At 41.3% G+C, this 16543-nt stretch overlaps 1 protein-coding gene across 1 annotated transcript in view; it reads left to right on the forward strand.

Annotated features, from left to right (window-relative positions):
* The window catches only part of ADCY1 (adenylate cyclase 1), a 177758-nt gene that overhangs the window by 99669 nt on the left and 61546 nt on the right, over positions 1-16543 (forward strand). The window contains exons 5-7 of the mRNA XM_088150071.1: positions 7903-8030; positions 11540-11698; positions 12670-12811. Coding sequence (XP_088006197.1) covers positions 7903-8030; positions 11540-11698; positions 12670-12811 — 429 coding nt within the window. The remainder of the gene's footprint in view (positions 1-7902; positions 8031-11539; positions 11699-12669; positions 12812-16543) is intronic.

A 16543-nucleotide genomic window follows, 5' to 3' on the forward strand; every position in this document is an offset into this window, starting at 1 on the left:
AAGTTGTCCAGTACAGTAGGATCCAGGGAGGGCTTCTTGAGGAGGGGATGCACCAACGCCTCTTTAAAGGGCGCTGGAAACACTCCCTCCTGCAAGGATGCATTAACCATCGCCTGGATCCAACCACATGTCACCTCCCGAGCTGCTTTCACCAGCCAGGAGGGGCATGGGTCCAGATGACAAGTGGTGGTCCTCGCAGTCCAGAGGATCCTGTCCACTTCCTCAGGAACCACAGGATCAAACCGTTCTTAGATAACTAGGCGAGAATGATCCCCTGGTATCTTCCCAGACCCTGCACCACGCTCGGAGTCCAACTTGGAATGAATCTGAGCGATTTTATCCTGCAGGTGGTCTGCAAATTCCTCCATGCGGCCCTGCAAATGAACCACCACATCCCCCTTACCAAGGAGGGACCTGGTGATCCCAAACAGGACTGCTGGGTGGCACTCTGCAGACGCAATAAGGGCGGAGAAGTATTGACACTTCGCTGCCCTTATCACCACAATGTAGGCCTTAATAGCGGCTCTAACGTGTTCAGTCGGATTCAGTCCGTGTCTTTCTCCAGTGGCGCTCTAGACGTCTCTTAACCCTCTTCAGCACCCTCAACTCCTCCGTAAACCATGGGGAGTGTCGGGGCCGACGTGGCAAGAGAGGCCACAAAGGCGCGATCCTGTCCAAGGCCCCGGCTGCTTCTCTATTCCAAGCACCAGCCAGGGCCTCCACTGGACCATGCAGCAGGTCCACGGGAATATCCCCCAGCTCCCTCTGAAACCCTGACGGGTCCATCAGGCACTGGGGGTGGACCAATCGCATGGGTCCTGTCTCCCTGCGGAGGGGGGTGGCATAGGAGAAACTCAGGGTCACCAGGATATGATCTGACCATGACAGCGGGGAAAGCTGTACATTTCCCTTCAGATCACTTTGCCGTTGCTCAGACAAGAAAACTAAATCCGGCATGTGGCCACTATCTCGGGTTGGGTCCCGCACAATTTGAGACAGGCCCATGGCTGCCATGGTAGCCATGAACTCCCGAGCTGCCTCCGAGGACTGTCCCAGGGATGGGAGGTTGAAGTCCCCCAGAACCATAAGCCTGGGGAACTCCACCGCCAGCCCCGAGATGGCCTCCAGCATCTCAGGCAGGGAGGCTGCCACGCAGCAGGGAGGCTGGTACAGTAGCAGGACTCCCAACTGTTCACGGGCGCCCAACCTAAGAAACAGTGTCGCACAGCCAGAAACTTGTAGAGCAATGCCCCTGAAGGCCACTAGAGAGTCTCGGATGACAACAGCCACCCCTCCTCCCCTGCCCTGGTATCTCGGCTGGTGCCACACCATAAACCCAGCTGGGCATATTTCCGAGAGGGGCACCCCCCCTCGGGCCCTAGCCAGGTCTCGGTGATACATGCCAGGTCTGCCGCCTCCTCAGTGATCACTATGATGGGGGCCTAGACTCCCCCCCAGACTCTCACTACCAGGAGGGAGTCCCAAATACCCACTGGAGGGACCCCACAGCTCTGCACTGGCACTGGGCGGGATTGCGTAGGGGTGGCTAGATCCTGGAGCCCCAATTTGCCCCTCTTGAAACAAAAGTCAATTGGGATGCCATCCGGCACCCCCCCTGCTGTCCCACTGTTCCTCCAAACCAAGGGATCTTCCTCCACATTTGGGCAGCAGCCTTGCATCGGGGCTTGCTGGAATTCGCCGCACCGTCCGAGGCTCGTTGGGGCCTGCTGATCCTACTAGGCCTGGAGTCCGTTGGGTCGTTGGGCCCACTGGGCCTGGGGTTGGAAATGCCGTGTCGAGCAGAGTTCATCTGTTGATTGCTGCAGCTTGCCACGCTGTGCTGCGGTTCATCTGGGCTCCCTGCCGCTCGCTGCGCCCCACAGGGGGCGAATAGTCTAAAGGCTTGCCGCTGGTCGCCACCCGGCCAAACTTTCTGTGCCGCTCCAGAACTCAATGGGTTTGCCACGACACACCGGCGCTTCCCAGGGCCCGCCGCATCGACCCCACCCTGCTCCGGGGATCAATGGGGCCCGTCGCCCCGCACCAACACCACACCGGAGATAGCCAGGTCTGTCGCCCGTCGCTTGCCCGGTGTTGCCACTCTCCGCCACATTCGCTCTCCGCCGTGCTCCGCTAATCCGCTACCCATCTCAGGGCTTGTGCCTGGGGGACCCATCTGAGGGGAAAACCCCTTCCAGGTCTCCCCCCGCACCCAATTCACCCCTAGGAGATGGAAAGAATCCCGGGGGGGGGAGTAATCTCACAATCTTCCCCCTTAATGCAGCGGCTGCTAGTGATGTGATAATTGGAGAGGGCCAAAGACAATTGATGTTTCTGGAGAGGCAATGAAATAGCTCTTTTCTTCATGCATTTTATAGCGCGCACTTGCTCTCTCTCTTTTATGGGTCTCATTTTTTTCTTCCATAACTTGATCTTGCTGACTTTCAAAGGTTCAGCATTTCTTGGCCGTCTACAGTTATACTATTATAGAACAGTAATGAACAGATCAGCTGTTTTCTCTACCTCAGCTGGAATTGTTGTGGTTGCCCAGGGTCTAAGGAGTCTGCTGCCAGGGATCTTGATTGAAGCTCTCTAGTGCTATTTTTATATATTTCCAAATATGCATATTAGCCTGTTAAACCCTTTAATCCAAAGGTAAACATTGTTTTAACATGAAGAATGCAAAAATGTAGCCTAATCCCATAAATTCTACTACATGACAGCATAACATTTTTTCTTGACATTCTCTCTCTTTTATTTTTTTATCAAGACCTAAGAAAAACAACTGAATATGCAGGTGTTAAGCAGTTTTTCCACTGTTGTTTTAGAATGGGATATTTAAAGCTTTTATTTATTTATTTTATCATCACTCTGGAATCAGAACATGGAGTAAAGGCATTATTAGAGTTTTTCTGAAACCTTTTTTATCATAAACACGGTCCCATAATACTAGAGTCTGCTATCTTTCATTTGCCAAAGGATTAATACTGTTGTACAGAGTAGTAGTAGCGGGGAGAGAAAGAGAACTATTAACAGTAATAATAAAAAGAATAAACAAAATTTGCAGGCCATAATGGTAAACACATCTGGTAGGGTTCTGAGTATGACTGTGCTAAATCTGTCTCAGTTTCCGGCTTTCCTATTATGTGTTCTAACATATACTTGATAATTCTGAGTATCTACTGTAAAGCTCAGTCATGGATCTTCCTGAGAACTTCCCTATTGAAAACAGGATTTCTGAATAGGCATTCATAGTAATGTGCTATCAGATATTGTTTTAATTAATTGCAAGCATAGGCTCAACTGTGGAGTCCTTGGTGCTGTCTGAGCTTGGTTGTTGGCTTGTAGACATTTCATTACCCAACTAGGTAACATGATAAGTGGTAGTGAGTGTGGGGTTTGCTCCCTGTTTATGTACAGTAGCTTGCCCTGATAATGTTGGTGGGGGTGTGGTTTTCTCCTTGGTAGTTCCTTGACTAGGTGTTCTAGTCTTTTGTTTCCTTCCTAGGAAACTAGACAATCTGATCAAGAGAATCCTCAATGACCTAAGAAAGGCCAAATCACAAAAGAAGAATAGTGGCGCATAAAAAGCAGTGGATCCATCCTCCCACACTTCTGTGGATGCCCAAAAGTACACAAGCCCAGCATGACTAAGCTCCTTAATCCCACCACGCGCGGACAGACTCAACCATAGTTTCAACTGGGAATCTCTGAACATCCTAGACCAAGCTGAATCCAAAAACTCTAGGGAATTCTGGAATTCTTGGCATTCAGACAAATCAGCCATCAATAGACACATAGAGATAAGCCACATTTACACACCATTCAAAAGAGACAATAAAAAAAGCTAAGAAGAAAACAAAAAGACCAGAACACATCCTTTCCAGCAGCCTACACCAGATAAGCAGGGATTAACATCAGACAAACAATCAAGCAGCAGACAATACCCTAATCAAGGAACTACCAAGGAGACAAACAATCAAGCAGAAAACAATGCCCTAATCAAGGAACTACCAAGGAGAAAACCATACTCCCACCAACACTGGCAGAGCAACCTTCTGTATATAAACAGGGGGAAAACCCCACACTCACTAGCACTGATCATGTTACCTAGTTGGGTAATGAAGCATCAGCCAGCAAACAACCAAGCTTAGAAAGCTCTAAGGACTCCACAGTTCAACCCTGAGTTACATATAGTTTTGTCTATTGGAATAGACTCAACTCCAAGTGAAAATTCATTTTTGTCTTCTATAAGACATATATCCAGTTAAATTATAAAACAAGAGATAATGTATCCAGTTCTTCACCACTTTTATTTTTAGAAGAAAATGAACAAGATATAGTTCAATAAAAATAGCTTTAGATACATGTATGTATTCATAAATGATAGAAGTATAGTGAATGATGTTAATGTAAATGAATTATAGCCTTTCTCTTATACCATGTCTTTAATTTCTTGATTTACTATTTTTTGTTCCTTTTCTGTGCACTGCAAAAAGTTATTCATTGTGAAAGATAATACATGGTGGGTATATATATTGGAAATAGAAATAGACCAAACACATTCTGATTTCTCTTGCTCTTCCTAGTTTTTTCTTACTCGTGTGATTCTCATCCTTAAGTATATATAACATTTATCTCCCTTCTGGCATTCCAGCTGATTTGCTTAATTTACAGGTTATGGACATTTACTCCTTAACATATGGGGTTTAAATCCTGTATCCTCTAATCCACAATACCCTTTTCTCCATCATTGTCTGTCTTCACTTTCCTCTCTTGTGCTTCTATAATCATTAGATTCTATGTCAGCCAAGAAGAAAGGCACTGAAGCTGCACAGATATGTTACATACTTGGAGACGGTATTGAACTCTCAGCTCACTTCACAGTTCTGGCTGTGAGCTAACAAAAAGAGAGCTGGGAGAAGAGGCTGACTTCTTTGTTTAAAGGCATGGTTTATCTTGCTTCCTTAAAGGGCCATCAAGAACCTTTCAGACTGATATTCCCATAGAATTACTTGCTAAACAATGCATTAAAATAATGGAATCTACTAATTTAAGTTCCAAAATTAAACAGTTTTCTCCTTTCCCTTTCCAAATGTGCAATAATCCAACTGTAGATAATTACATGTTGAGCTGTCACAATTTTGTTATATATTGGACCAAATTTTCAGTGGATTGTGGAACTCAAGAAGAACCCTATCAACACAATTCTTTAGGAGAAAAGATGTTTTGAATCTGGAGAACGGATTAGAAGGGAAAAAAAGCAAAGCACTAGAATGGCACTGTTCCCACAATATCTGGGATTATTTTGGAAGGTCGGCTTGTTGCAGTAGGGAAGCTATGGCTTAAATTTATGGATAGGCCATCTTTTCTGCGTAAGCTTCTAAGTTGGGTGTTGGGCCACACATCTCTAAGCATGCACTCTTATATAGATTCATATTCATATATACCTATCACCCTCTCTTTTACTTTCATATCCCTCGTCCACATGCCTGGGCCATTTATCTTGTCTCCTGCCCAGCAGTTCTGAGGAAGTAGCTGAGAGAAAAAGAATAAGTTTGTTTCCATCTTTCCCCTTGGCTCCCCATTGACCTCCCTGCATATTAGACATTTTACAATCCATGGAAAAACAGTGAATTTTAAACTTTGTTATCTGGCAAGGGCTTTAAACTAGCTAAACCTCTCACTATGATTTTGAACAGGATTCTGGAAGGGAAAAACCCCCCACAAAAAGTCTTTTCCCCTTGCCACAACCTGCTTGTTCAGTAACTGAAAGGAGAAAACAGTAAATCTTCTTCCTTTTTCTCAGCAATCCATTGCAGTTTGCTGATTTCCTAGTACAATTGCCTTTGGAAAGCTGGCAGTCCATCCCTGTCCAGGCCACTGGCAGATAGCTGTGTGGAGGGAAAGCAGCAGGGCACTGGCAAAGTGATTGGATGGCTGGACAAATGGATGCAGAGAGAGAGAGAGAGAGCACACATCACTGGTTTCAAGTCAGCAATTAAGCCCAATAGCCAGCTGCTCTGCTGTCTAATGCAAAGAGTGGTGAGACTTTCCACAGCTCTGGGATCTACATTTAGAATGGATCTGCATTTAGAACAGAAGCAGAGGGTCTAAGGCAACACACTGATAGAGAATGGAAGAAAATAGGGATGAATTCTGTATATCGATGTCTTCAATCATATGTACATGTGTAAGAAAGAGGAAAAAAAAGACAATGGGGTAGAGGATATTGAAAGAAAGAAATGAATAACTGGAGTGACTGGATCTTGTCTCCTTGGACTTTGAATGAAAGAAGTCATATTTACATGAGATTGGATGGCAAAATTCTGCATCATCAGTAAATGAACAATGAATTCCATTGCTGCAACTGATTTCAAATAAGAATCTATTAATTGCTGTGTACTTGTGGACTCTGTTGTATGAACCAAGGGCTCTAGCTTGTTCTAAGAGGAGCATGCCAGAATCAGAAGCCTTAAAAAACTAATCAACAAAACTAACATAAACCACAGTGCTTTCATATCAGTTGGGGTAGGAGTGGGGGGACAAGATACAACAATAAGGAGAAAAAGGTTGGCAGATTGGAATCAGTAAGAATATGTAGCCTCCTTTTAAAAGTGATTCTGAATGGATTGGTAGATCTAGTTTGATAGATCAGAGTTCATATTTTATTCATCAGTTTTATAATAGAGCATGTAGGTACTGACCAACATTTGGACCACCTAAAGAATCCAAAAGAAGGATTATGGTTTTCAACAGTCTAATACACAGAGCTTTTGTATACAAATTCCTTGAACATTTTATATGAACATTTTTCTAATGTTTTATGTATGTTTTTCCAAATGCAGTCTTTTAAGAACATAAATTTGTAACTTTTGCATAATTGGGCCTTTTTGAACATAACTTTCAGCAATGTGTGTTTTTGGTACATCCTCCAATAGAGAATGTTTAGGAAGATTTATTATATATTTCTACATAGCAATTTGCTGGGTATTTTTCTCATTATGAAGTCCTTATCAATCAGAATGTCAAGGACTCACATTGACTATCAACCAAATTCTTAAGCAGATGTTTCTTAAGTTCCCATCCATCTTAGTCCATCATGCGTGCCCATGTGCTAGCAGAATGCAATAGTTTCTTGCTCCTCAGTGGAGCAAACTTAAAAGAGTCAACCCCAATCCTCTAAAATGTATATCTACTTAGAAATGGTTGATTTATCTTATACCAATTAATTTGCCATTGCTGTGGAAGTCAGATGTTATCCATTGATTGATTCTAGCTCATTGCTAGGTTTGTTAATCATGGGCATCACAGGTTAAATTCAGTGTGCACTGAGACCTGGTATCCCTACATGTCACCAAGCTTTATATGCAACAGTAGCTGTTCTCTATATATTTGCTTTATTTGTAAAGTGGGATGTCTGCATTATAGGGACTTGGTGGGAGGAGACATGAATATAGAAGCTGTACTGATGGCAAAGACTTCCAACTTTAGCAAAAAAAAAAAAAGATGTTTCCAACTCCAAAACTGAACAGGGCCAAGATTCTCCTTTATATATGTCCTGTTCCTTGGAACTCACAACTTAATTTTCTTCTAAAGAGAAACTATAAAAAAAACAGAGGAAACAAAAAATAACAGAGTATAGATACGTACAAGTGCAGGAACAGATATTTAACAACACATGACACTTCTGTGCATCCTGAGTAAGCTTATTTAGAATGAGATTGTTCGTTTCAAAATGAAGCATTAAAATAGTAAACCGAGGCTTCATAAAAGAGATGGGCTGTGATACAATTAAGAAAATTGTGTTAGATAATTAATAATATTAGTTATTACAGAAAAGTGTATTTTGCTACAATTAAACTTATTTTTCTCCTTTCCTTCTCTTTCCTTCCATTAAAGGAAAACCATTGCAGAAGGATAAAGATCCTAGGTGACTGTTACTACTGTGTATCAGGATTGACCCAGCCCAAAACAGATCATGCTCATTGCTGTGTTGAAATGGGATTGGATATGATTGACACCATCACGTAAGTTCTTTCCATGCTTTTATGTAACATATTTTAGGCAGAATTTTTCCAATCCATTTAATCATCATTTTGAGACAAGTTTGTGAATAAGAGCAAAGGAGACAGAGCAGAAGCAATTGGAAGTTCTCTCAGTTATCCAATGCTGTTGAATACAGAAACTGTGTGGAAAGTGTTCAACCAATGGAAAACTAACATCTGTAACTGGATGCCTGCATTCAGCTTTGTAAGTCTCTAGTTGTGAAAGCCTCTCGGTCCAAAGACCCAAATTTTCCCAAGAATTTTGCTTTGGGAGAACAGTGGGTTTCAGCAGGAAGGGGAAGTTTAAAAAGCCAAAGATCCACTGAACCCATCTTCCGAAAAACCCAGTGCTCACTTTCATAAACAAGAAACAGCAGGGCTTTGGAAATTCTACCACTTTCACCTGGCTGAGAATTGCTGTGCGTTTGTGATTTCTCTGCCCTAAGGATTAAAGTTTCATAGAAAAGTTCTGTCCAGAAGAACAGTATAAGGAAATATTCTTGTCATAAAATTAATATTCATTCTAACACAGAAAGAGAGAAAGAGCGATAAGAGGCCTTTCATGAATTATGTCAGTTTATTTTTACCTTTGAAAACAATTCTTTGTAACAGTGTTTTTCTGTGGGGCATGTTTGCTTAGTTCCATACAAAACTTATAAGATGGTAGTTTATTACATTTAAATATAGCAAGGTGGTCTCTACAATTTTCCTTTGATATGAACATTCCATTTTTTGTCAGCTGTCATAGCAATCTAAGAAAAATATGCATTAGGAAATAATGAAACTTCCTAGCAGAAGAAAATAGAGTAAATGAGCATCACATACAAGATAAACAAGTACCTGTCAGTGGATTGACTGCATGGAAGTTGTGTGCTCTCTGTCTGAAAATTAATTAATTTCAGCAAAATTTGAACAAAGTCAAGTGAAATGTTAAATAACTTTATTTGAATGTTACCTGGTTGCATTTTTGCCAGGTGACTTACAGCTAAAGGGAAGATTGTGAAGAAAATGCTAAGAGAAATGTCCCTGCTAAAAGGTGCACTCAGACTGGAATTAAAAGAGGAATTTGCAAAAGTTGTATAGGCAAGATACTTCTCAAAAGCACACTAAGCAGAAAGAGTTTTACTTTAAATAAAACAGATTAGGGTTATCTATTGAAAAACAGGGTGTGTGGGGGTAAATGCAACATTGTCAATTTCTGGAGTGCAACATGATTGCATTGGATTGAGGATCTCACATCCGGCTCTCCATTGCTTGGGGGCAGTGACTCTCACCACAGCTAGTGTATTGAGCTTTGCACCTAAAAACGAAAGGCTTTAGTTGATGGCCCCTGCTAACCTGCAACTATACTTAGACAAATGATACTGTGATAAAAGCAGTGTTAAAGAATGTGAGACTAGTTCTTGGAGCTCACAAGAAACATCATGATTTTCTTTTAACATGTGCTCAATGAGTGAGAACTTTTTACTGAATAGCTAAAAACATTGGGAAATGTAATACATTTCCTTGCTTTTGCTATAAATTCTATATATTTTTCATAGTTGAAATAATACCATACAAAAACTTCTAAAGATTAATTTTTGAGAGTTGACAAGGGCAATAATTTCAGCCATAGAACTCACTTAAATGTCTTCGTACTATTCTCTAGGTCTATTTTCTAGGAGAGCTTTAAACCCAGTTAATACAATGAGCTGTGTTTTCAAATCCTCTTCAAAATAGTCCTGTCTTCCTTTCTAATGTACCTTTCTATGGTTCAGCTGACTTGTTGAACACCATAGGATACATAGAAATAAACACCTTAGCAGCGGCTTGCCTTTTTGAATCAATGCAATGAAATCTCTTAACTAGTCCACAGGGCAGGGCTCAGGAAAATTCCAATCTTTTCAGGCAAAACTGACATCGTCCCAGGCTTAAGGAAGAGGGATTGAACTTAATCTTATACAGTGGTACCTCTACTTACGAACACCCCTACTTATGAAATTTTCGAGATACGACCAGCTCCGGCCCCAAACATTTACCTCGATGTGCGAACTCCGCCTCGAGGTATGGCCATTTTTCCACCCTGACACGTGGTCCGTGGCCATTTTTCCGTCCTGACACGTGGTCCGTGGGCGTTTTTCTGCCCCTGACGCACGGCGCGTGGGCGTTTTGCCACCCCGCCGCGCAGCGCGCGGGCGCTTTTCCACCCCTGACGCACGGCATGCGGGCGTTTTGCCACCCCGCCATGCAGCGCGCGGGCGCTTTTCCGCCCCTGACACATGGTCTGCGGACGCCAGAACGGATTAACGGTAATTACATTGAACCTTATGGGAAAATTTGCTTCAGGGTGCGACCAAATTCGGAGGGTGGAACGGATTAACCGTATTTACATTGAACCTTATGGGAAAATTTACCTCGACTTGCGACCAACTCGACTTGTGATCAGAGTCACAGAACGGATTAAGTTCGTAAGTAGAGGTACCACTGTACTGAGTACTTTGTATAATGTCTGCATATATCATCCAGCTCATTTTACCTAATACAGCTTAATTAACTTTATCAACATAAATGTATCATAGCACTTTTCAATATTATCCTTGGTTTTTTTCATCCACACACTGACTCGGTATTGATTTACTGGATTCTAAATTTTGTTGGAGAGTCTTTTAAAACAAATACAGGGCATGTTTGGTTGAAATGATCCAAGTATTTTTGTAAAGAGTAAAATTACACATTAACATAAACATCTATTTTGATTATTTTATGTAATCGATTTTTAATAAAGGTTTTTCAAATTATTATTATTATTGTTATTCCTAAATTTTATTATAGTAGCCCACTCCAAAAGACCTAAATAGGTAGTCCTTGAGTTACTAGCACACATTCAGCGACTGTTCAAAGTTACAGTGGAGCTGAACAAGAGGGACTTATGCTCTTGTTATAAGAGCATATAACTCTTATAACAAGAAGCTGGTCTGCAAAGTTGCAGCCATCACAGCGTCCCCGCAGTTATCTGGGTGATCAAGTTGCTCCTGCCCCCACCGCTTTTTCACCCAGCCGCGCTCCATAGCACTGCCCACACACTTTCCCTGTGGCATCAGGGCACCAACCCATGCTCTGTAGTCCCTGCCTGTGGGAGGGGCACTTGCACATCCGCCCGCACTCCAGAGAACCTGCCCGTCATCCCTCTCCCATGGCAACCACACACCAACTGGCCTGCTTGCCTGGAACTCTCATGTCTTCCTGCTTAACGATCCACACAGTCCTGGGGTTATGATGCGCCTGGGACTGTGGGATTGCAGTCGTTAAATGATGTGGTCACATGACATTGCACTTTATGACTCCCTTGCTTAGCAATGGAAATTCCAGTCCCAATTGCTGTTGTAACCCGAGAAATACTTGTAGTAACAACACCGAAGTTTTTAGACTTCTGATTTTATGAGGGGAAAAAAAAAAGTTAATACAAATACTCTATTTTTTAATAGATAATAGTTTGATTCTGTATATTTCAGATCAGTAGCTGAAGCCACCGAAGTAGATCTCAATATGAGAGTTGGTTTGCACACTGGAAGGGTTCTTTGTGGAGTTCTGGGTCTCCGGAAATGGCAGTATGATGTTTGGTCAAATGACGTGACTCTTGCTAATGTAATGGAGGCTGGAGGGTTGCCTGGGTAAGTCTCAATAAGCTTGTCATTTATTTATTTTGGAGCACAAATAGCATGCTGGCTCCATTCATATAAACATACGGTCAAATGCTAGGCATTTTCCTATATTTTCATAGTATTATAAGTTTATATACATTAACATTTATTCCTTTTGTGTCAGGGCCAAATCAGGTAAGAATATGGGCTCTCACACTCCATTAAGCAGTAATGTGATTTTCTCAGTTATTGTTTAGATCAGTGTTTCTTAAATTTTTTGCTCTCAGGACCCCTTCTTACTTTTAAAAATTATGGAGGACCCCAAAAGAGCTTTTGTTTGTATGGCTTATGTTTATCTATATGTATTACATTAAAAATAAAATAGATGCATTTGTAGAATATTTATTTATTGAATCATGTAAAAATAACAATGTTAAACCCATTAGATATTAACATAAATAAAATATTTTTCATGGGGAAAAAACCTACTTTTTTAACAAATAAAAAATAATAATAAGAGTGGCATTGTTTTAAATCTTTGCAAATACCTTCAATATCTGGCAAATAATTTTGATTTCATGGGCCTCTGAGAGGGTCTTGGGGGATCCCCAGGGGTCCTTGGACCACTTTAAGAAACACTGGTTTACATCAATAAGCGAATTAGTCTGGTTAAAAATCACAGTTTATGCCCTGGCATGTAAAGTAGGCCAGTAAGATTGTACACAGACACACACATACACATACCATGGGAAGACTAAACTATGGCTTGATGCAGTGTGTGCATTCATCAAAGTGAAAGACCTTTGACTACATCTTGAAAGTGTTGTTGATAGTTGAAAAATAACATGAGAAACAGGACACCTGGGCCTTTGCCTTCCATCAAGAGATCTCCCTACATTTCAGAAGAAAGAGTTCACCAGTGGCAAAAGGTTGCATTTGAGGTCCCCTATTAGCTTCTAATGGATCATAGTATTAAACAACTGTTCTTTATTTGTACCTAGGAAAGTGCACATAACAAAGACCACATTAGAGTGCCTAAATGGTGACTATGAGGTGGAGCCAGGGTATGGCTATGAAAGGAACAGTTTCTTAAAGAAGCATAATATTGAAACCTTTTTCATTGTGCCATCTCATCGGAGAAAGGTTTGCACTTCATTTTTACCAATAATTCATTAGATTTTTTAATTGTCTCACACTTAGATTATATTGTGAAATCATAAATAGGTGATAAACTGATTGAATTGGAAATGTTGCTTGTGCTGAAATGTTGCATTCAAGAATGGAAAGTTTATCTGTTTTTACTATGAACTTTTCAACTTTCTTTTTTTTCTAAAAAGGAAATGGTAAAAGTATGCTATTTATTTTTTTCTGTTTTGTGGGTAAGAGGAACCTCATGGTTATGCTTTTTGATTTACTCCCATTCATTGTGTCCTTAAAATATTAACTTTATCTTTCTTTCTCTCTACAATCATTTTTGTATTGTTGTATTTCTAAATTTCATATTGTGTGCATATTTTTCTGTCTTATCCTACCTTTTTAAGATGCCTGATTTTAAGAATTAAAAATGCCAAAAGCATCAGTTATGGCATATGGTAACAGAATGCAATGAGCTTGTTCATAATTGAATTGTTATTGTCTGGGAGAAGTGACCACGTGAGCTACAGTAAGCAGATAGGTAGTTATATAGGTCAGGGAAACAGTTGGCAATGAAAGCCAGCTTTGTGATGCACAGCATATCATGTTCAGATCAAGTGTTAGAATGTCAGTGGAAGTGACTGAGCTTCAGATTACTGAATTACTGAATTACTAAATTACTGGAGAGCTAGTTGCTGGTCAACAGAGGAAATTTCCAGGGCTGGATTGATGATAGTGTTGGCAGAGGAGGTTCTTAAAGAAACAGTAACAACAACTAGGGCTAGGGTCTCAACCTAAGATTTTTAAACAGTTTCCAGAGGAAATACAGAAATTAACCTCCCTTCTATATATCTATATGCCATGCAACATGATTCTTTTACACTGAATTCAGGCAAAGCCTAATATGGTTTGCTTGCTTTTGACATACTGTGTTACATGAATTTAATGTGATGTGCAACTCAGAGGAGGGGTACTTGGATGTTTCTTTATTTTTAATAAAAGGTGAAATATTTATGCCATCTGAAGAGCAACCAGAGTATTTTAAATTTTCTATTGTGTTTCATTGGTAATTCTGTATTTTAAATTCTATATTTCTATGTTTAATTGGTCTGAGACTATAAATAAATTATTGATTTATTTTATACTTTATTTACATCATTTTAGTAAGTTATTATTTCTCTGTTTTTAGTTTTCAGGTGCTTAGTAAACTTTAGGAAGGCTGCTTATATATGTGTGTACATTCTACCTTGCAAACAGAAAGTACAGTAGACACTCACAAGTAAATAAATAAATATTTAACTGTACTTGAGATCCCCTTCATGGATCACTGCCTTGTCGTGGCGAAGGGGCTTGCATAACTCAGTGAAGCCATGAGCTATACCGTGCAGGGCCACCCAAGACGGACAGGTCATGACAGAGAGTTCTGACAAAATGTGGTCCACTGGAGAAGGAAATGGCAACCCACTCCAGTATCCTTGCCAAGAAAACCCCATGGACAATGTTAAAAGGCTAAAAGATATGATGCTGGAAGATGAGCCCCTCAGGTCGGAAGGTGTCCAATATGCTACTGGGGAAGAGCAGAGGGCAATTCCAAGTAGCTCCAGAAAGAGTGAAGCAGCTGGGCCAAAGCCGAAAGGATGTTCAGCTGTGGATGTATCTGGAAGCGAAAAGAAGGTCCGATGCTGTAAAGAACAATATTGTATAGGTACCTGGAATGTAAGATCTATGAACCAAGGCAAGCTGGATGTGGTCAAACATGAGATGACAAGATTGAACATCGACATCTTGGGAATCAGCGAACTGAAATGGATGGGAATGGGTGAATTTAATTCGGGTGACCATTATATCTACTACTGTGGGCAAGAAACCCTTAGAAGAAATGGAGTTGCACTCATAGTCAGTAAGAGAGTGGGAAAGGCAGTAATGGGGTACAACCTCAAAAACGACAGAATGATCTCAGTGCGTATCCAAGGCAAACCATTCAACATCACAGTAATCCAAGTCTATGCCCCAACCACTGATGCCGAAGAAGCTGAAGTTGACCACTTCTATGAAGACCTACAACACCTTCTAGAACTAGCACCAAAAAAAGATGTCCTTTTCATCATAGGGGATTGGAATGCTAAAGTAGGAAGTCAAGGAGTAATCGGAATAACAGGCAAGTTTGGCCTTGGAGTACAAAATGAAGCAGGGCAAAGGCTAATAGAGTTCTGTCAAGAGAACAAGCTAGTCATAGCAAACACTCTTTTCCAACAACACAAGAGACGACTCTACACATGGACATCACCAGATGGTCAATACCGAAACCAGATTGATTATATACTTTGCAGCCAAAGATGGAGAAGCTCTATACAGACAGCAAAAACAAGACCAGGAGCTGACTGTGGCTCAGATCATGAGTTTTTACTGCAAAATTTAGGCTTAAATTGAAGAATGTAGGGAAAATCACTAGACCACTCAGGTATGACTTAGATCATATTCCTTGTGAGTACACAGTGAAGGTGATGAATAGATTTAGAGGGTTAGATTTGGTAGACAGAGTGCCTGAAGAACTATGGACGGAGGTCCGTAACATTGTACAGGAGGCAGCAACTAAAACCATCCCAAAGAAAAAGAAATGCAAGAAAGCAAAATGGCTGTCTGATGAGGCTTTACAAATAGCTGTGGAAAGAAGGAATGCGAAAAGCAAGGGTGAAAGGGAAAGATATAAGCAACTGAATGCAGATTTCCAGAGAATAGCAAGGAGAGATAAGAAGGCCTTCTTAAATGAACAATGCAAAGAAATCGAGGAAAACAATAGAATGGGGAAGACTAGAGATCTCTACAAGAAAATTGGAGATATGAAAGGAACGTTTAGTGCAAAGATGGGCATGATAAAGGACAAAAAAGGCAGGGACCTAACAGAAGCAGAAGAGATTAAGAAGAGGTGGCAAGAATACACAGAAGAACTATACAAGAAAGATCTTAATGTCCCTGATGTCCATGCTGGTGTGGTCACTGACCTTGAGCCAGACATCCTAGAGAGTGAAGTCAAGTGGGCCTTAGGAAGCATTGCTAAGAACAAAGCTAGTGGAGATGTCAGTATTCCAGCTGAGTTATTTAAAATACTAAAAGACGATGGTGTTAAAGTGCTGCACTCAATATGCCAGCAAGTTTGGAAAACGCAACAGTGGCCACGGGATTGGAAAAGGTCAGTTTATGTTCCAATTCCAAAGAAGGGCAATGCCAAAGAATGCTCAAGCTATCGCACAGTTGCACTCATTTCACATGCTAGCAAGGTTATGCTCAAAATCTTACAAGCTAGGCTTCAGCAATACATGAACTGAGAACTACCAGATGTACAAGCTGGGTTTCGAAGAGGCAGAGGAACTAGAGGTCAAATCGCCAACATTCGCTGGATCATGGAGAAAGCACGAGAGTTCCAGAAAAATATCTACCTCTGCTTCATTGACTATGCAAAAGCCTTTGATTGTGTGGATCACAACAAACTGTGGCAAATTCTTAAAGAGATGGGAGTACCAGACCACCTTACCTGTCTCCTGAGAAATCTGTATGCGGGCCAAGAAGCAACAGTTAGAACTGGTCATGGAACAACCGATTGGTTCAAAATAGGGAAAGGTGTACGACAAGGCTGTATACTGTCACCCTGCTTATTTAACTTATATGCAGACTACATCATGAGAAATGCCAGGCTGGAAGAATCACAAGCCGGAATTAAGATTGCAGGGAGAATCATCAACA

This window comes from Python bivittatus, unplaced genomic scaffold (genome assembly GCF_059951505.1).
Source record: "Python bivittatus isolate LINGU-HERP-01145 unplaced genomic scaffold, Pbiv_v1 ctg000610_np1212, whole genome shotgun sequence".
In the NCBI taxonomy this organism is placed as follows: domain Eukaryota; kingdom Metazoa; phylum Chordata; class Lepidosauria; order Squamata; family Pythonidae; genus Python; species Python bivittatus.